Source organism: Vanellus vanellus, assembly GCF_965231255.1.
Source record: "Vanellus vanellus genome assembly, chromosome: 3".
NCBI lineage: Eukaryota > Metazoa > Chordata > Aves > Charadriiformes > Charadriidae > Vanellus > Vanellus vanellus.
Window position 1 is genome coordinate 73,861,679 of NC_138907.1, and position 21,231 is coordinate 73,882,909.

The following is a 21,231-nucleotide window of genomic DNA, read 5'->3' on the forward strand; positions in this document are numbered from 1 at the left end:
GGGATGTCTCAAACTTTATGAGATAAAGTAGACCACAGCATTCTCCCATAACTGCAATCTGATCTCGGTACGACAAAAAACTGCAGCTAAGAGTTTCTGCAATCTGCTTCATAACATTACATCAAGCTACAACAGTTACAATACACTGTTTCACACAGCAGCAGACATTCATTTAAAATCTGGCAGTTCCTTTTTAAAAGTAGTTGTTTTCCCTTCTAGTGTCATACCTATCCTGAAGGAGATAAAGCCAGACTCATTTTAAAGAGGGGGAGGAAAAAAAAAAAAAAAAAAAACAAACACACCAAACACTTCCAGAATGAAGCATCCAACAGCTCTACAGCCTGCAAGGCAGAAGGCTGCAGTATTAATGTTTGTCTCCAGTAATACAGCTCGAAAGATATTGCTTTGTCCAAATGCTGCTATAAAGACTTTCAATTTCAAATTATTTCCAACAATAGGAGTGTAACCCAAGTAGGGCATTCCACAATTAAGACCATTTAGTTAATACATCTACTTAGTTATCTCAGTTTTGAGATACTGTAGTATCACTTCATCTTCTTTCTTTTCTGCTTCAGACTCCCATTCAAACTTCTAATAGGCAATTCAGAACCAACCTAGCAAAAGGCTGAAGCACACTTCCCTGCTGGGTACACCAGCACAAGCAGCAATGGAAGTGGACCTAGTCCATTTTGGGATTTTTCAGCAAGTGATGCCAGAGCCTTAGCCGGCTTGTCTGAGAATTTTATGGGGAAGATAGATACACAAACAATACATAGTACTGTTTATGCTTATTCCCTGTGGAAAACTGACTTGATGCGAAGAGAAGTTTCACTCGGGGATCTAGGAATACTTTGATGTTACCTCTTTAAAAAGAAAAAGACCACAGATAGTGCTACACAGACTGCCTAATCCACTTACCACAGAAGCTCCCATCCATTTGTAAAGAATCTTCTCAGTATTTCTAGCTTGATACCTACTGCTTTCTTAGTCATCACAGCCAAATAGCAGTCTCCATTCTCATAGTTAACAGAACTGAAGATAAGCCAGGTGATTAGCTCTGAAATGTCTGACCACTAAGAATTAAAACGAAACAAGCTGACATGAGAGTCCTTCCTTAGATTTAAGAGCTTTCATGGCATGGAACTCCTATTTATGTTGTCCCGTAGGCTTCACAAGACTTAATTCTTGCATGTTCTTTTGGTCACTTGGACACGAAAGTGAGGGTAATTCAGCTTTGCTTGTAATAACTGTCTTTTTCATAAAGGTAATCTGTGAATTTCCCCCTCCCCATAGATTCTCACGCATTCACACAGACTCTCTAGAAAGGTAAGACACTTTATTGTATTTGTTGATAAATTAAGAAAGGACTATGAACCAGACATATGGGTCACAGGTGCTTGTAAACAGACATCAATTCCTTCCCACAGAAAGCCTGACTCCATGTGCTCCGCCAGAAGTCACTTTCCCCAGCGCTGCTCACAGGCTGCATAGTGATGGAGGGCAGAGAAAAAGTCTTCATAGCTGATGTTCAGGTGGGAAGGCAAAGAACTAAGAAAGCAAGTTAGAAAAGTTAAAATAAGCTTTTATAAACACCGCATGATTTGGATGGCCAGTGAGGAATATCAGTAATTAAAGCAAGCTACTGTCTGAGTAACCTTGTGAAGTTGTTCTCCACACTGTTACTGTCACTCAACTCTTAACTAAACTACCTGTTAATATCTTGTCACCCTCTAAATCAAAGCCTACCCACTAAAGCACATAGGGTATTTCAAATTAGTGAGAAAGCTGGAGCAGCACAGGTCTGCCCAGACATTTAAGTGCCCTACGACTGCTCTCAAATTTAAGAAATACAGCAACTCTAGTCAGTTCAGTTATTGCCAAAATTGGAAAGTAATCCAGAGGCATTATCTTACATTACCCTATTTCCCTTACATCCTTAGTCTCCCTGATACAAACCCATAAGCCACTCAAAATCCACATAAAGAACAACAGAACTGAGACTGGACTGCTGAGACTAGGTAGTGACAGAAGTTGTTCCTTAAACCTGAGGAGTAAAGCCTGCTGTTGCCTAATCGTGGCTGAAGGAGCAACAATGAATGTTTGCTAGGTTTCATTTAAGAACTTTTAAAATATCCTCAAATCAATTTCCAGACACCTTTGTTTAGGCAGGTCTCCTCTTATGGCTATTTCCATAAGGTAAGTCACATAAGGATTTGTTTAGTTAGATACGATTCCAACCTGTTTCACAGTACTCATAGGCAACTCACATGATCTCTGTCAGTCTGATGTGCCACGGAAGGAATCCTAATGTGCTGTCCACAGGACCAAACTTCAAGACTAAATCAGGATCAGGAAATCCATTTGTACCTGTAAGAACAAGTTAAATTTGGTTGGGTTTTTTTTGTTTGTTTGTTCCCCCCCCCCCCCCCAAATTCACCAGAAGACTCATTTTAATTCTAAACCCTAAGGCATCTGCTTTTTCATCAAATGCATTTTTAATGAAGTGAAGCTCCTGAGGACAAGGTAACAATTAAAAGCCCAAGACGACAGGCTGGTCTTGCACCACCTGAACAGGACCAACTGAGCAAAAGCTGACGCAGCCACTGCAGGCCTAGCTGGACTGTTTTTTTTATGTTAGATAGTTTTCAAAGGCTTGGTAAGGCAGTATTAGGAACAGTTACATTGTTTTGGGTAACAGCAAACCTTAAAACTGCTGTTTAAACTGACTTGTTCTAGTTTTGTCTTGGCAAACTTGACTTCAGTAGCATAAAACATGCTGTACCTACTACAGTCCTAACTCAACTATGTGGAGTTGCAGTCAAGTACAGTAAGAGGACTATTAACACAAAAAAAAAAAACCTTAAGGAGGTTCCACTGAAAAAGAACAAATTGCAATCACAGACCATCAAGAAAACACCTTGTAAAAAAGGTACCCTGTCAGATGAATTGCCCGTTTCTCAGTATGGAGCTAGACAGACAATTTTAAAAACAACTTTTACTATCAAACTGTTGCAGGTGACATTTCTGGTTAGACAAGTAACCAAGAATGGGGAAATAATTTTTTCCTGTTACTAAGTAGACAGCATGACCCATCCCAGTGCAGGGCTAAATAACACTGAAGGACTTCACTAGGTGCTCACACTCTTACTACCTGTACCTTAAAACCCATAACTGTCATTCCACTATTGAGAGCATCCTACTGATCTTCTGAGGTTGAAGATAATCAGTGACCAAACACTGTCTCCCTTCCATATGCTTCTGCTATGCCTGAGCTACTCCAGGCTAAAATTGATAAATAGGTAATAAAAACTTAGAATGAACAGTCTCAGTCCAACTTTCCCTGCTAATTCTAGCAAGTTGATTAGGGTAACACATGAAAACCAGCATAGTACCCCAAGGGGGACCCAAGAAGGTAAGCTGATCTTCATGCACCTACCTAGCTCATCTGAAAAGCATTCCAGCAGTTGTAACTCTTTTGTTATAATGCTGCAATTAGCCATGATTATTGCATGCTATTTCTTGTTACTCCTTCCATTATCCACTAATTCTACAAGTTAACTGCAAGTGCTTACATTGCACAACACCAACCTCTAGCAGATAAAGTTTAATATTGCCTATTTGCTCTGAGCTTCAGATGTTATTTCTCAATTCTTTTCTCACTTGTTTAAAAAAATAAAACAAACAACAACAAAAAAACAACAAACCAGTCAAGAGCCTTTTACAAGTTTAAGTTTAGTCGTAGAGGAACTTAACTTTGGGAATAACAGAACAGGAAACCGAAGTCCTAGCATATTTTGCTCCACCCAGGTTTTGAAACTGAAGCTGAAGACTTCAAAAAGTTCACATCCTCCCTCCCCACTGAATCATTACAACAGTAATCCCTTTACCAGAGGTAAAGCAGCTATTTTCCCAAGCACATGCATTTCTAAGAAAGGATGAAGTATTTAGGTATGAGTGCCTAGTGTCACAATCCAAATCTCATCTCAAAGTTAAGAAAAAGATTATAAAGCAAAATCCACTTATGTGTTCAGAAGCTAGCATGTTAGTATGAAAGAGCTTTGTAGGGAAGCAGTAAATACTTAGAAGTGGGGACACTAGAGGAAGTGGACAGCTTTACTCATCAGCTGATTCAGTAGCTGAGTACTCCTCAGCTGGCCAGTTCAGCAGCAGGATCTTCAACACTGCAATGGCTTTTCAAACAGGAAAAGACCTTCAGAGAGCCCAGTTAATGCTAATATTTCCTTCAGATAGGAAACCGAAGGAAAATGAAGATGTAGACTGTAGTATTACTGTCAGAACAGACTATTCAAAACACAGTACTGTGCTTGCCACTCTGCATCCATTTCTCTACCTAAACATATCAACACTACAGATACTTTACATATGGAAGCTCCCTCAGAGCTGCTAGAGTTACAGCACTGTTCAAGTTTAGCATACACAAGACAGAAGGATTTGGGAGCAGACTGAGGAAAAAAAGGCCAAAAGACTTGGACACTCGAGTGGCAAGAGGAATCTGGCAACATCCCTTCTAGGTCAGCAGTTCCGTGAGGGGAACATGAAGGAATTCGCAGAGCTGACAGCACTACCCTTCTCCTCTCCACATGGATTTTATAGGACAACTTGAATAGCCTTAACTGATATTCATGTTCTTGACTGGGAAGGCAGACGGCAAGTAGAGACAATATTATAATGCAGGTGCCACCTACTTTTCTGAAAGCAAGCTGGTTACCTGAGGCATTGCTCAGAAGCAAGTACTCTTACACTGAAGAAAACTCAAGCCGTAAGAATTAGAGCATGACCGGATTAAGAATCAGAAAAGCCACATGACAGGCTAGAGCCATACCATTTTAGGACTAGACTTCGTAACTGCATCCTAAATATGAACAGAAAATTAAAAAACTACATTATCAGGTATTTAAATCAAAAAGTGAAAAAAACAGAAGCTTACAGACATCATCATGAACACAAACGCTAAAAATATAGCTACTTAAGTACTGCTTTTCAGAACTCACTCTCAACTTAGATCAGTAACTCACAGATGTTTACATTCAATACTTTGCCATTAAGGATGCACAGAAACTAAATTTGCATACAACTAAAATGATTAGTTTCATAAACTGCAGCTAAATAAGTCATGAAAGAATAGTTCTTCACCTCCAACTGTCCTGAACATTAAAACCAAGGAAATTAATAAGCAGGACTAGTAAAAGATACTATCCTTAGTTATTAGCCACATAGATTAAGCAGCCTGTTTACAAAGTTTACAGTTTTGACAGATTAAAAGTCTAGGATATTTATCTTTCTGGTCTCAGGTAGCATGCATCACTTGAACAATACCTCTGCTCCATTTAAGACTGGACCTAATACCTTCAATATATCCAGATACTTAAATGCACAGACAGAAGATCATGAACAAGTGTTTGAAAAGCTCCTGCTAAACGTCATTGGCCAAAATACATACGTGGGTATCAATTGTCACCAGTTCTTCACAAAATGAGTTTTAAAGAGGCAATCAGTCGTTTCCTTAAATTGCCTTTGGGGTATAACAGGATAGATGTTTAAGTTACTTCTTCAGGTGCCTTACTAAATATGTTTAATAATTCTGTTGCAGTTAGAAGGTATTATACAGTATGCTGACAGCAAGGATAGAATTCAGTTTGAAATTAAGATTAAAGTGACCAAACAGCCACAGTAGTCAGTCTGCAGAGCAATTCAGCCAACCACCCATTTGAAAAAATCATCACTCTAAGGTCCAATTAATGGGAGCCACAATAATGTGTCTGCAGACATCTAAGCTGAAGTGTGCAATCTGAAGCCTGAACCCTGCCAAGCTAATTACAGCTGCAATTAACATGCATGGATCACCTAAGAAAGCTGAGCAACTATTACAGCTCCATAGCACCACCGGGGAAGTGGAGGCTTATTCTATAGTACTTCTCCCAGATGTGAGACTAGGGCAGCCCTGCCCTTTTCATAGCTATTGCATGTAGCCATACACCTCAGTGCAGAGTCAGTAATCTGCATAAATTAGTAACGAAGATAACTACGTTAGTGTGGGTTATACGGCAGCAAAAGATCAGCAAGTGCTCCAGGATATGCACTCAGAGTGGTAGTTAGGCAGCAGTAACAGTTTTAATTGCTGTAACTAGATCTCGAAAATACTCTCTGCCCATACTCAGGTTTGCAGCATGCTAACTTTCAAGAAGTTAACTTATAATAGTCTACTTTCAGGGGATCCCAGCAGTACTTTTTTCAGAAAGCTCACTACAGAACATCCCACAGAGGTTGTAAACTCTGAACAGCTGAGACTTTCCAATTTAGTTTACAGTTTCCTTTTTCTGCTTAAAGAAAAAGCTCAAAAGGGAGTAAGCCAGTAAGACATTTTTCGCAGAAGCCCAAAATCAATAACCATTGCTTAGTCTGTCAGGGTAAGCATCAAGATGCACACATTCTAAGCAATAAATATACTAGAAACCAAATCCATTATGAATCGAGTATTCTTTCCCCTCATCCCCACAGATCATGTCATACTTACTACTTAATAAGTTGTCTAACACATTCACATCCAGGTCTGTGTATGTTCTTTGCTGCTGTGCTACCAACTGACAAAAGTTCTGAGCAGCTTTTACTATGTCTGCTTTTCCATCTTCCGGAGACAGCACCTTCAACGTAGATTGGCAATTTAAAACTGAAAGTACAAAACACAGTTTAAAAGCAACAGAAATATAGTTGTTTTGAACACACTTTAGATATTTACAGGATATGACTGAAAGTAATCTGTAGTTTGCTTCATATATTATACAACTAGTCATAGATATACCTCATCTGTCTCCTACAGAAATGGGGAAGAGTCTTCTGGATTTGCTGTGTTACTAAAACACAAGTTTAAGATGACTATTTTGAGAAGCCTTGTGAAAAGTCGTTTAATTAATGTTAATCTTGAAACATAGAATCTTCCAGGGAATTTGCATTGGTTCTTGCACTGTCAGGCAAAGCAGTGAGAGGAAGGTGCCTAGATAGTAACTTGGGGGGTGGTAAGCAATGCAGAAAGACCTGCAGTTCAGGGAAAGGAAAAAAAGATCTAATTCCTACGCTAAAAGAGGAAGGTGTTTCAACAGCTACTGCAGACATTCATGTGACAATGATTAAGCTGGGCCCCTCCCTGAATACCATCACAGGATCTTTCAGCAGCACTTCAAAATTGATGCAAGAGTTGCAATATTGATCTAAGATTGCTATAGAGAAGGTAGGAACCAGATAAAAGTATGAGAATTCACCCATTAATCTGTAATTATGTCTGTGACTTAAGAGGACATTTCACAACAATCTTACCATCTACACTATTGCTAGTCTTCTCACACTACATGACTTGCATCATTTTCAGTTCTGATAAGGTACTTAAGAGGTAAACTCACCAAAGGAAGCAGAAGGCTTACATATACCACACTAAACCCAGCTGGAAGGAACTGGGTTAAAAACTAGTGTGTATTATACATTACACTGACTCAAAGTTATAAACAAATACTTAAAAATGGCATTTATTACTGCAGAACCTGACTGCAAAGGACCACAGAATACAGTCAGAAGACTCATAAGAACACCTAGAAAACCTCAGTCTCTCCAAAGCCACCATAATGAAAATAGCTGTTTCTTGATATTCTTTGACTTGTTTCATGTCCTATGTTAAAGAGTATTTCTCAAGCAGTATTCATAGATGCAAGATGTTATTTCACTTCTCAGAAAAGTGAAAAATTGCAGTTTAATATTATGAACTCCATAGAGGTCAGTTCAAAGTACAAAGCGTCTGAGCTGACTGTGAAGCCCTCTAAGTAAGAATGAAAAATTTTAAAGAGAACACAAAACACCTCTGCTTTTCATTGTCTCCAGCATATAAGGTTCCTAAGACTTAAATGTACCCTTTCAGTCAGCAAGTCTGAGCAGTCTTTCAGTAGTTCATTTGGTCTGGACACAAACATCCCAATTTAGGTAAGTGCAACTAAGTATATCAGAGTGCAAGACATTAACAGCTTGTTTACCCCGTTTTCTGCTGGTTATTTGAACCTTCACAGGAATAAAGACAAATAACAATAAATTTGGCTGTTTCTACATAAATGGCAGCACCTTAGGCTAAGCTGCTTATAAGGCAAGTTTATAGTACAACATTGGGCTTTATACTGGAAAACTGGCACAAAGGATCTCATCATCCTATCAGCTCTTGTAACGGAAGCAAAACTCAGCCAGCAGCATCTTAAATGCAGCTGAATGTACTAGAGCTTGTGAAGTATTGTCTTTTCTTAGGTCTTTGAACTAAGTAATATGACTGTCTTAAAACATAAGGGTTGGTTTTTTTTTTTTTTTGAGACCTGTTTAAATATTATGAGTTTTAGTTGGGAGACCTCTCTAACACAAAGGCCTGCTTTAGTAAGTACTTCCTTGTGATTTACTACATTTTGAACAGACTTCCAGCATTTGTGTAATACAGCAGATAGTACTGAATAAGGAATATTAACCTCCAAACATATTCCTGTTTTCCACTTCTTCTACATGCAAAAGCTGCTATCACAGAATTTAACTTACACCCTTTACGTTCCTGGTGTAACTACATATTGCCACGACAACCAGCAGTTTTGCTCTTTCCCTTCTTCCTCCCCATTTTAAGGTATAAGTTTGGAAAGATGGAAGCGCATGCGTTTGTTAACTTGACATCAGTTCACTTACACTTACTCCAAGGCTTTTTCAACTCTCTCAGCAAAAGAATTCATCTCATTGAAACAGCGGGAAGTTGAGCTACACTGATGCATTAAAGGGGTCATAGCACGACAGTTGGGCTACAGGGATGATCAGACTACCCAGTAGTGATCGCTATGGGAAGGAGAGAGCAACACTTCACTATTAGTTAAACTTTCATTGTGCTTATTTGTTATTAATACTAGCCCAGGAGGGCTGCACGTATTCTGATAATCAGTGCTTAATGAAGGAAGAGGTCACTGTATACAGGAACCTGTTTAAGTAAAAACAGAGTTATGATTTATATACAGCTATTTAGAGTCGTATCAACCCCCCTCGCAATTCATCTTACCTTCATCAGCTTTGTCTTGGTTTGCAAATTCCACGGTGTACTTGGAACAATCCAGTCCTAAGAGTTCTTGCTGCTGTTTTAAAATTTCATCCATCAATCTTGAATTATTCCTCTTGAAAATACCTTTAAGAAAAGGTTGCACGTCAGCCAACTCCTATAAAGAGTGCTACAAAATAAATTTGACACTAAGCAGGAAGAAAAAGGAATCAGGTAGTCAGTACTGGTTTCAAACTGGAGTTCACAAGTACGATAAAAATCCAAAGCAAATGCTACTACATGTGACTAATTTCAGTGACCTTGGAAAGACAGCTTGCATGCTTTTGTTCCTCTTTCATCCAGCCTGGTTTAAGTAGCAAGCTACAATTGCATAAGGGATAATTTAAGACTTGCTTCATTGTCCATCGTACTCTAGCAATAGTTTGACATAACAATACCCTACCAGCACAGGACCACCAAGTCAGTTTCTTTAATGCCCATGCTGCTGTGGATTTGCAGCTTAGGTCTGCTACCACTTACTGCCACAGCACTAAGGCTGCAGCCTAACAGAGCAAATCACCAAAAAGCAAGCCCCAGAAGACTAAATCTGTATCAGGTCACAATAACTGTGCACTCCTATGCCATGGATTTCCTAATAAGAGGATTTCATAAGCTGTATATTCCAGGGAATTAATGCAGTCCAAAGGTTTTTTTATATGTACATGTTTATGGTAGACATTTGGAGTGCAAGGGATTAGAAAAATTTGCTTAACCAAAACTACTTTGGTTGATGTTTAAAATAAATTCTAGCTCTTGAGATGCAACACAATTATTTCTAATTAAAAGCCACAATAAAAATTGTCACAGCTTAAATATTTACAATGCAAACGCATGGCTAGGCATATTTACTTAGGAACTGATAATGCTTTTATCACTTTGTATTCAGGGTTACTAAGAGCCTAAATTTCATTCAGAAATCCTATGACAAGCACCTATATTGGCTAGTCTAAAAAGGCCCACATGACAATCTTACAAGAAACTCTGAACTTGGGTAAAATTTTACGATCGGGTTTATGATTCATCACCTCAACCTGATTCTGAGATTAGAAACTGCTACAAACAGCAGTTTCCACATACGTAGTGGTCAAACAGCATATAAGCATTGGGTCAAGACGTTAGGAATTAGTTTGCTACATGAAGTGATACAACCCATTTATTTAATATGTTAGCCTTTAGGCATAGTGCATTAGTATTTTTATACAGGCTTCACTAGGGGTTTTAATAGGTGGTAAAGCATCTTGCTTTCCTCCCATCCTGGATACTTCCTGCAAAAAAATAATTTACTTCATTACACAAGTGTTAATGATGCTTATAACTGATTTAACACATTGACATGCAAATCTCAGTAAGGTAGCAACCTTGATAGAAAAACAGTGTTAGAATACTTCACTAAGTCTAAACTGAAGTTAAATTGTTACCCACTGTGCTCCTGCTTACTCGTGTCTATTCATACATATTAGAAATTGAGAATGCTGCTTTGAATAATACTGTTTGACACAACGCTGCTTGGACAAGTCTGTTTTGTGCTAGGGTTAGCACTAATTGTCTTCCTTGCTCTTAAGGTCAGCAGCAGCACAGCTACTGCAATTGCTAATCCCACACCATCTTCAAGTAAGACCTGTACAAGGTTGCATGTGCCTCACCTCTAAGTCACCTGATTTCCAGCCACTTTTCAAGATGAGAAAGAAAAAACTACACTCAACATTCAGAAAGAGAGTTGGCATAATTAGTAAGGGCTCCCAATCTGAGAAACAGACAGCTGCTCTCTTCTTCCCCTTCCCCACCCAACACTAATGATATCAATTTTTCTCATGAAAAGTTGTTGCCTATTCCTGTCAAAGATTGGAAGAAGATTTAAGAATACGCACTCCAGGTCTAAAGTAACTGTTATCCCCAATGTCTTTATTTAGGAGAACCGACTAAGGTGCTTACTGCTCAGTAAAAAGGAACATCAGATAAAGGACTTGGTCCAGCTCTGAAGTGCAGGTTCTTAATACACACAGTGGATACTGAACCTTAGATGTGTTCTTGAGATTTATCTGAAAATCATCAGCATTTCTCTTCTACTGTCCTCATTTCTCTCTTCCACCTCCTTAGTTGTTCAAACCTGGGTCCTGCGGTGCTCTTGGAATAGCAGTTTAACATAAACTGGAAGCTACTGGTAGTTGAACTGTATAGTTCTTAGTATGTCTTTCTTGGAAAAGACCTCCACACCTAAACTCCAACTAATCCACCAACCTTGACACACCTGCAGTTTTCCTGCAGAGAAGATCCCGAAGCACATCAGAAGGCAGTAAATATCTAAACTAACAGAAATCTTGATTTAAAACCAATGGCATTTGGTAACTTTACTCCTCCAGTGTTTTGTCTCTCAGAGCACAAGAGACTTTTCCTTACAAATGCGTATGATGGCAAATACACTCCTGCCAGAAGCAATGTACACGGGCCAAATTCACATTTGGCTTTAGAAGTTATTTTACATGGTGGTGGCTCAGACATACACCCTCATCCCTTACAGTATCTCAAAAATGCATTCCTCTACAAGGTTCTTTTTTTTTAAGCTTCTGAAATATATCCAAGTTAGTTCTAGAAGATGCTGTTGCTAATTTATACATGATAAATACAGTAAGCAAGAGTGCATGAGTAGACCAACTCACTAACAAAATTCAAGCATTCCTATGCAGCGAGACTTAAGTCTTGATTTAATGCTACCTTCCAATTTTGTTCAGTCTTCCACATAAATTGAAAACAAGTCCATAGTATGATTTTAACATCATAGAAAGTTAATGTTTGACAAGAGGTATAATAAATTTTAGCAATACAACAGCTGTTTGCTGTTAAGTGGGGAAAATTTCAGCTCTACTACTGTTTCTAGTATGGAACATAAACATGACATTTTCATTATTATTTCTTGTTAGAAATAATTTTACTTTTTGAAAAGCAGAAACAGTTTTGTTCAGTCATAACTATAGAGTAATTGTCTATATTCCAGAAAAAAGTGTTTTAAGAATCATGCATATTTAAGCACTATAATTCCCAAAGCAAGAGAATATAAAGCTTCAGGTGGTTTGGGTTTTTTTTTTTTTTTGCTTTGTTTTTGTTTTAAACTACTGAGAACTTATGAGCTGTTTCCAGGGATAATTCTTGTTTTTACAACACAAGCTGCAAACCTACTATTGATCATTAGTTCCCGCTAGAGCTAAGGCAAACCAAAAGCATTTTAGCCTCCTGCAGTAACCCCCCATTACCCAAGTCTTTTCCAGGGCACATGCCTTTTGCTCAGTTTTACAATAGTTACAAGCCATGCCCCTTTACAGTCAACTGTGGTGTTGCAGCATTTTAGGGACTGACAAATGCAGTTTGTAACTAAGGCTGCAAGTTCAGCAGAAGCAAAGCACAAAAGTGACAGGAACTGCAAACTGGAGGGGAACAACTGGCACAGAGAAGCACCAGGTGGTATCAACCATTTGTCAGGCTAAACTACCACAGCCACCACCTATTAACACCTTGATAGCATCTCAAAGTTCAACATTCTCACTTGCCCTACTTTTTACAGCAGCAGAATCTGGTACAACACAGACTAAGACTCAGCTCTTCCTCACAAGGGAACAGCTTAACCAAAGTTAAGCCTAGGAAAGAATACATTTCCACAGCATTTCAGTCATTTGCTTTTTCTCAACTCCCTTCCAGTGCCAAGAAGGGAAGGGTCATAAGGTAACAAGCATCAAAGCATTAACAGTTTGAGAAACATCAAATCGTAACCCAAGTCAAATAATGTACATGCAAGAAGCTGTTTTAACACACGAACAACTTCTCCCTGCATTCTTGTGCCGGATCATGCTGGTTGATAATGGAGGAAAGCTGGGTTTAAGTCATTACACTGGACCTCACAGGATATGGACAGCTAGAAAAATGTATTATGCTTGCCTATTCCAAGAGCCTAGAAAAAATATAATCCAAGTGAAAGTGGCTGAAGTAACTTAAGTTTCACTCACATTAAAGCCACTCAAGCTAGTGATAACCAAACAGGAAGAATTCAAGTTAGAACTTATAACCTTGTAGGTGATGATTCCTCCCACATTTCTCCTCGGAGGGACATTCTGTACCAGGAGAACAAGAGCTCATCAGCAATTGAGAGAGAAGATATTCCTTTCATATTACCCATACCTATGAGGGGATTACCTTCTCTAGATTACTGTTAGCCCTTTTAATAAATGTGGTCTGAGGACTCCTCCCAACAACACCAAAACTAACTGTTGAATGTGAAGTTTCACATTGATAAAAACCTGCAGCAGATGCTACGCGATACTGGTATCTCACAGAAGTGTTCCAATGACAGAAAACCACAACATATTTATTTCCCCCAGTGAACTGAACACACTGAACACCCAGAAAGTTTTATGGATCGATCAGATCGGCCAAACTACCAAGTAATTTGGAAGAGAATAAAAGGCTACATTTGGGGCCAATGAAAATAATTTCTTTTGCTTACTGCAGTACTCTATCCTTTCAAAGAATTTCTAAGAGAAAATGGCTCAGAAGTAAAGCAGTTCACTGGAAAGCTAAATCCAGGATTAAGAAACCTAAGTTCCCAATACGGTTGTACTATAGGCTTTAAGAAACCTTCAACCTGAAGTATCTATTCAGAAGTCCAAAGTACTCAAATGCCAAGGTTCCACAAGCTCCCAAGAAGTGCTCTGGACTGGTCCCAAACTATTTCAGGAAAGCTTCACTGATGGACAGAGGTAACACTCAAGCAAGTTCTCCTGAGCAGCAAAGTAACTTTAACAGAAGAAAGTTAAAGCATGTAACACTGGTCAAAGGCTTCTACTCCCCTGAAGCTATTTTAAGTGCTACTATATAATTGTGTAATCACTGCCTTCTGACTGCATGAAGGCTTCATTATTTCCTCAGAGATAAGGTCTTGACCAGCATGGCTGGATTTCTACAAAGTAATAGGATGTGCAATACAGAAGTCCACAGAAAAAAAACTTGATAAAAACCTAAAAGTTTCGTCAATCTGGACTTAATAACTGAACTGCACAGTAGCATTAAGTTTATTATGGCTTTTTCACTGCGTATCATTGAAAATCAGGAGAATGAAAAGGGCCCCTAAACACCAGAGGCAGCAAAAGCATGCCACCTTAGGTCTATGCCACCTTAGGTCTGCAAGCCTGCTGAGGCTCTGTTTTGAGAGCTGCAACTCATAGCACCATATATTTATTACAGTACAAAATGGTTACTTACATTATGGACCTCTTGCTTACTCCAGTCTTCTGGCATACTGATCTTCATGGATTCAGAAAAGACAGCAAAGTATCGGATCACGTTCCACAAGTATTAACCTATACACTTGTAACATACTGGGTTCTGTAGTTGCCCATGAGAATCAGCACAACTCTAGCCAAGTTGCTCTTTACAGTTACTGGGGCAGCTGCTGAAACATACTAGTCTCAGCTGGGATGCAGCCACCTATTTTGACACTGAGAATACAGAAACACCCTTCTATTTAGTCATTTTGTTAAAAATATAGAAATTCACTACTATAAACAAATAAACAGCTTATCTGGCACTTCTTTAAAGAACTTCATGCTTCCTTCTCTTCTTATAGAAGGGGCAATTAAGGACACATTTTTAACTGAAGCTTTCTACAGGAAACTTACACAGTGTTTCTTCCAGAAAATGCAACTGTGGAAGACTGCTCTTGTAATCAAGGTTTCCTGTTGCAATGAGAAGAATCACAGTACTAGAAATATGCAATGAAGGAAAAGGAAGCAAATTAAAGCATACCTCACTACATCTAACACAGATTCAGAGCACTTGTCATTGTGTTTCTTTCTTCACCACAGCCAGCATCAGTGGAAACAACATATCTTTGATAAGTCAATAGTTGGTACACTTGTATGAACACAAGACCATACTGAAGCAGCTCAGCAGACCAAAAGTAAGTCTCACCACACAACAAGATGCAAATAAGTGCACAGCACAATTAAGGTTCACCTTCTGCCACTGGTAAGAGCAAGCAGTACCTCACTTTATTCATCTTCGCTGTACTAGTGTTACTGCTGAGGGTTCCAGACATCACTATCATTCAGAACTGGATTTAGCAACAACTGCAACATCCTGCTTAATGATAAGTCTACCTGGAAATGCTGTATGCTCAATCCAAACACCATAAGGAGCTTAGCACCAAAAGAAAGGCAATGTATCTGCTATTACCAGAAGCACGTACCTAAGCCAAACAAATGGCTATTTGCTCACTCACCAAAACCAGTTTAAAAGGCTCAGCTGACAAAATGCTGTGCAAAATGCAGTTGTGGCTGCTATCCCAGAAAGCCCATTGCACACCCATGAAGAACATGCATGTGTAATGGCAGGCCGTTCTCATCAACTCTGGAAGTTTGGCAAAAGCTACTGATCTAAAACATTTTAGTTGCTCTCCATTGTCTTGCCTTCTTCAATTATGTTCCAACAAAATGGAATTCAAGCTGGCTATTAAACCAGCTTATTCTGGTATCAAAGAACCAACAGAAGAATGAACTACTGAAAAGAATTATGTCTTGATACTGAAGTCAAGAGATCATAGCTATATTTTCAGATTTCAAAGGTGTTAACAAAAACTGTTAACATGCAACTCTAAAACGAATGTAATAATATATGGAAACGGCAGCAAATAATCTCCAAGACTTTTGTTTGTTCTGAACTGCTAATAATGACAATTGTTCTGCAAGGTTATTTCAGAGAACATAACCTTGTCGTTTCCATTCATCATATTCACAGTCTTCTAACAGTCAGTCTTAGATCTGACTGTATCTCAACACATGCGCTGGAAAAGCAGAAGTAGCTTCTCCCCAGTGAAGGCACCAGACACCACAACAGTGCTGGCTCCCTGTCAGACAGGATCTCAGCGACAGCGGCTGCCTGAGCATTGGCTGGTGCCTCCTCCCTCCTCAGTGTTGAATGGCTGCAGAGCAAGCAAGCTGAAAGCCAAGACCACCAAGAAACATGACTCTCTGCTGGATCTGTTCCTCAATTCAGTTCTCATACATATAATTTGTGCAGCACAAAGCAGGGATCTAAAAAGGAACTAAGCATTCATACATAACATATTAGGCAATACTGCAGATAGCTTATTTGAGGTTTGACAGAAATTATAGAGATCCTGTACAATAAAAATGTCTCTTTGGGCTATGAGGGAAACTCTTGGTTGGTACTAACGTTTCCTCTGCAGCGTTTAACCTGGTTGAACACTTTCCAAGCTGAGAGTAAAAAAAATATCAACACATAAACGGTGTTTCAGAAGGTGCTGACTGTTTTCTGTGTCCTTGAGATGTTATGCAAATACTTTACACCATTCCTTGACTTCTGAATGAGGAAGTATTCTCCCACTGAACACAACATAACCAAATTCCACAACAGCCCTGCACAGATGGCCAGTTTAAACTACTAAGCGACTGATATTAAGCCCAGCTTCTTAAAAAGATTTAGAGACTTTAGTGAAAGTCAAGCCATTTGAGTCTTGCATCACATATGAAGGACCAGACATGAAACAGAACTATTAAAGGTAGTGGTTTAAAAACCCCTCTAACATAAATGCCTATGCTCAGGGAAAGGCCTGCACACCTCACATGCTTTTGCACACTTGACAATAGATTCCACCTACTTACGTGGGATGCACTGTTGAGTTTTTCCCCTGAAAGAGCACTACAAGGCAGCTATTACAGATTTTACCTCTAAGTTGGCATAAATCTAGAGAGTTAATCTGATTTCCATGACATCTCTAGACAGCCACCAGAAGTGGCTTAAAGTAATTAAACACTGGTCTTCTACAGTCTCACCATTGACAGTAAAAGCATAGGGATCTTCAACATGAAGCTTTCTCCTCTGGAGATGACAGAAACAGGACACAGTCCATCTCATGTATTATTAGCCCTTCTTAGTTGATAGCTTGTCTAGTCTCAGTTAGAGATCATCTGTCAACAGCTGGGTAGAAAGCTTCACCTAAGAATATCTTGAAAATGGCTGGTTTCACCTCCTCAGTAGGCAAAGGATAGGTATGCAGAAGACAGATTTGTTCCACGATTATTCCACAGAAAGTTAAATCCAAACTCTGAACTCATCTTTAAAGTACTTAATGATGTGGAATTAATGTACCCGCAAGAGTGAGAGTTCAACAGTCTTACACCTGAGATGCAATAATGAATAAAATCACACAGCTGATATGAAAAAAACACCAAAGCTTTCACAAGCACTGGCTCAGAGTTAACTCAAACATCAAGGAGCACCAGTCTACCAAATGCAGATCATGTAATTTAGTAACACAAGCAGGACACACATATTTATGTTTAACTACCCTTCCACCCTGTCTCTTCATATGAGAAAGAGCACATGAAAATAGATGGCTACTCTCATTCATCCACTTCTGGAAGTGGAGACATAGCTCATAAACACAAGTCGTAAGAGCAAGCAGCCTAAAGCTCCTTTCTACTAACAGCCCATACACTACACAGTAATGGCTCTCGGATACCAGCAGTTCCTGTCAGCCCAGGGCGGGCGACAAGGGTCTAGAAAGGTCCCACCATCTGCCGCCCCCCTCCCTGCCCCCCCCAGTGAGCAGGGAGGACTGGGTCACCCCAACCTAGGAGCTGGGGCAGGGTGGCACTTGGGCCACTCCCAGGCTTACCAGGGCCAGGAGCTATGCACAGCCCCGGCATCTCCAGGAGATGGGAAAATAGCTGCCAACAGCGAGACTGGCACCCGGCTCCGGCAGACCCCGGCAAAGGAAGGAGGCCCCCTGGCTTCATGCCGGTGGCGCCGCCGGGCCGGGTAGCGCCTGCCTGCCCGGAGGCACTCCCCACGGCGGCCACCCCTCGGTACGACTTCCCCCCCCCATACACCCGCCGCTCACCATTATGGTCGTAGACGCTGACATAGGAGATGCCCACCGCCATGCACCACACCACCAGGCTGGCCATGTCCGCGTAGCTCGGCTCCTCCTCGGTCACCACCAGCCCCATGTGCACCGGCAGCTTCTGCAGGGCCCGCCCGTCCGAGCGCCACCGCTGCCGGCCCTGCGCCGCGCCGCCGGGCCGCCGCCGCGGGGCCGCGCCCGCCTTGCGGAAGGCGAAAGCCCCGGCGGCGGCGGCGGGGGCCAGGAGGGCGCAGGAGGCGGCGGCGGAGGCGGCGCGGCGCCAGAGCCAGGCGCGGGGCCCGGCGGCGGCGCGGCCGCGCAGGCAGGCCAGCAGCGCGCGCTGCAGGAAGAGCAGGGCGCGCAGCAGGGCGTGCAGCGCGCGCCAGGCCAGCCCGCTCGCCCCGCTCATGGGGGGCGCGCGGCGCGGGGGTGGGGGGGAGGCGGCAGCGCCGCCGCCGCCAACTGACAGGAGCGCGCGGCGCAGCGGTGCGGGGTCCCGCGGGAATAGGGGAGGGGGAGCGTTCCTCAGCCGCAGCGCGCCGCCTGCCTTGCCACCGCCATCCCTTCACGGAGTCCGCATCCCCCGCCCGGCAACCACCGCCAGCGCAGCCATCTTCCTGCCGCCCCGCCTGATCTTTCACCTCTCACCCCGCCACACGCAAGGCGCCCGTTGGCCGCCCGGCGGGCTGCCGTCACTTCCGTCCGCGGAGAGCGAATGACGTGGCCCTGAGGGAAGGGACAGGGCGGGGCGAAGAGGGGAGGGGGCTGGGAACGGCCCGGGGCGGGGCAGAGATTTGCCCCGCCCCCCGGAGTGGGCGGGGTCTCGAGGTGGGGCCGCGCCCCCTGGCGGCCGTTGCTGTGGGCGGGCAAGAGGCGGTGGGAGCGGGAGGCGGGGCCGGGCCGGGCCGGGCCGGGGCCGGGGCTGGGAGGTGGGGGAGCCTGGTCGTTCCCCGCTGAATTTCCAGCCTCCTGCCGCTGCCTCGGGCCGGCCGGCGGGGCTGCCCGATCTCCTGGCCCTTCCAGGGGCTTATCCCGACGTCCTGCCCGTGCCCCACCCAGCTCTTCGGCCCCCCGTGGCGCCCTCGCTGGCGTTCGAAACGGGGCGGGGGCGGAATCTGAACGCCGCAAAGGCAGCCGGGCCTCACGCCTGTCTGCGTGAAACGGTGCGTTCCACCCGCAGAGCGCGCCGTAGTAGGCGGTTCTGCGGTGGGGAAGGGGGGTAGCGCGGCCCCGCGGTGGCCGGACAGGGAGGCCTCGGGGGTGCCCGTTTCCGTGTTGCGGTCCCCCACAGAACCCGCGGTGTTCCCAGGTTTTTGCTGCCTCGGCGCCGAACGGCCCCACAGATCCGAAGGTACAAATCCCACTTCAGGCAAAAAAGGTAGATCGGAGCTACCAAGCTGGCCCTGTGCTGTCAGGTGGATGGGTGGGCTGAAACGACCCGGGCAGATATCTAAAGGAGTCTATTAAAAGAATCTGCCAATATAAAATTGAATGAAAAATTCTGTATCAGGAAAATATTTTTCTTGCTCAGAAAATCACGACTTCCCGGACTTCTAATACAGACCACCATTAGCCAGCAAAAATAACACAGTCAAAGCCCAAGGAAGGCTTGTGCTGTTCCATAAATACCTACATCTTTAGCCACCAAAAGTTTGGCTGGTTGATGGTATCTTAAAATGTAAAGAAAAGGGAACTTAGGTCTTTCTGTTCCAGTGGTATAGCTTAATGTGTTGGGTGCCTAAGGAACCCAAGTGTCAATTGCATTTGCCTAGGTGACATAACCAAATAGCTGCACTCTGACAAAACAGCTTCTGTGAATGTGAGTGACTACTCCGTTACTGAATGCCAACAGAAGATAAAGAATAATAGAAACTGTTTGCTTTGAAAAGTAATTTGCTGGTGTTAGTCCTCAGTTATCAGCTGAGATTTATGAACTGCCAGGAAACCCCTTAGATTACTCTTTGTAAGTCACTGCTTTTAGTGGTCTCAGTAATCCAATTTTGTTTAGTTTTCAAGCACTCTGGGAACTGCTTGATAAAATTTGTACGTACATCAGAGTTGATGCATATACCATTAAGTCTTTTTTTTTCTTTTTTTTTTTTTTTTGCGTGCAAAAGTCTGGAAGGTTCCTGCCAGTGAAGGGGGGCACTTGCCGTGTGTACTCCCATGTGAAGTACTGCTAACCCAAAAGTATACACACAGCACTGTGAACTATACTATAGTCAATTAGCTGTTCAGCTACCAAAATAAACTCTTCCAAAAACTTCTGTGTCACTTGGTCTTAGCCTAATATTTGCCAGCGGTAGAGATCTATTTCCTGAGAATCTCCCTTCTTCTGTTTACAACAATAGAATTGGGTCAAGTTGACTGCAGTGTTTTCATTCCTCACTATTAATTAACTTTGGAAGTCATATTAAATCTCATTAACCGGGACACTGGTTCTTCTGTTTGTTGCATTCGCTGTGATGAAGATGAGCCTTTTGTGTTTTACCTGGAGCTCAGCTAATTTAGGCTAATGCCATTTAAACCAGTCTAAAATTGCCCAGGGAAGTTGTAGATGCCCCATCCGTAGAAGCGTTCAATGCCAGACTGGTCTAGTGGAAGGTGTCCCTGCCCATGGCAGGGGAGTTGGAACTAGATATCTTTAAGGTCCCTTTCAATCTAAACCATTCTATGATTCAGTGAAAATAAATAAAAGAGGCAAATATTTCAGGAAAACTGAAATTCATTTCTCAAAAGCAAGAATCTCTGAACAATCCTGAGAAATTGCCCACATCAGTGTAACTCTCCATCTCAAACTGCAGACCTGTAAGTTTAAATGTGTTGAATGCCAGACGTTTAGTAATAGTATCTTGCGGTATTGCAGGGTTTTATTTATGGGGTTTTTATGCAACTATAAGAGTGTTCTACTATAAAAAGGTTGATACAGAGCTACAGACTGCTTTTCTAAGAGATAGTAATTGTATTCTTACTTCTCTCAAACTACGTAATACTAATGGCATAGAAAAACAATTTATTTTTTTATGATTTTCAGTTTACAATGGCATCCTTACTATAGCCCTTCTGTCGCCAGCTATTACCTCTTATAGTAAAAATTAAAGAGGAAAAGTTAATGGCAGACCAGCAGACTGGTTGTCAGTAGAGACGCTGGTGGTAGTGGGCAGCTCTAGACAACTTTAAGGTTCACCATAGATTAACCACGGGG

General features: G+C 42.0%; 1 protein-coding gene across 1 annotated transcript; it reads right to left on the reverse strand.

Annotated features, from left to right (window-relative positions):
- Nucleotides 1-1,317: 1,317 nt before the first annotated feature.
- Nucleotides 1,318-18,660, reverse strand: NUS1 (NUS1 dehydrodolichyl diphosphate synthase subunit). Its single transcript, XM_082480660.1, has 5 exons — nt 18,024-18,660; nt 9,080-9,202; nt 6,536-6,688; nt 2,268-2,367; nt 1,318-1,548 (listed from the first exon to the last, which is right to left on the reverse strand). Exons 1-5 carry the CDS (start codon nt 18,433-18,435, stop codon nt 1,458-1,460), a joined length of 879 nt encoding a protein of 292 aa, XP_082336786.1. The 5' UTR covers nt 18,436-18,660; the 3' UTR covers nt 1,318-1,457.
- Nucleotides 18,661-21,231: the final 2,571 nt, after the last annotated feature.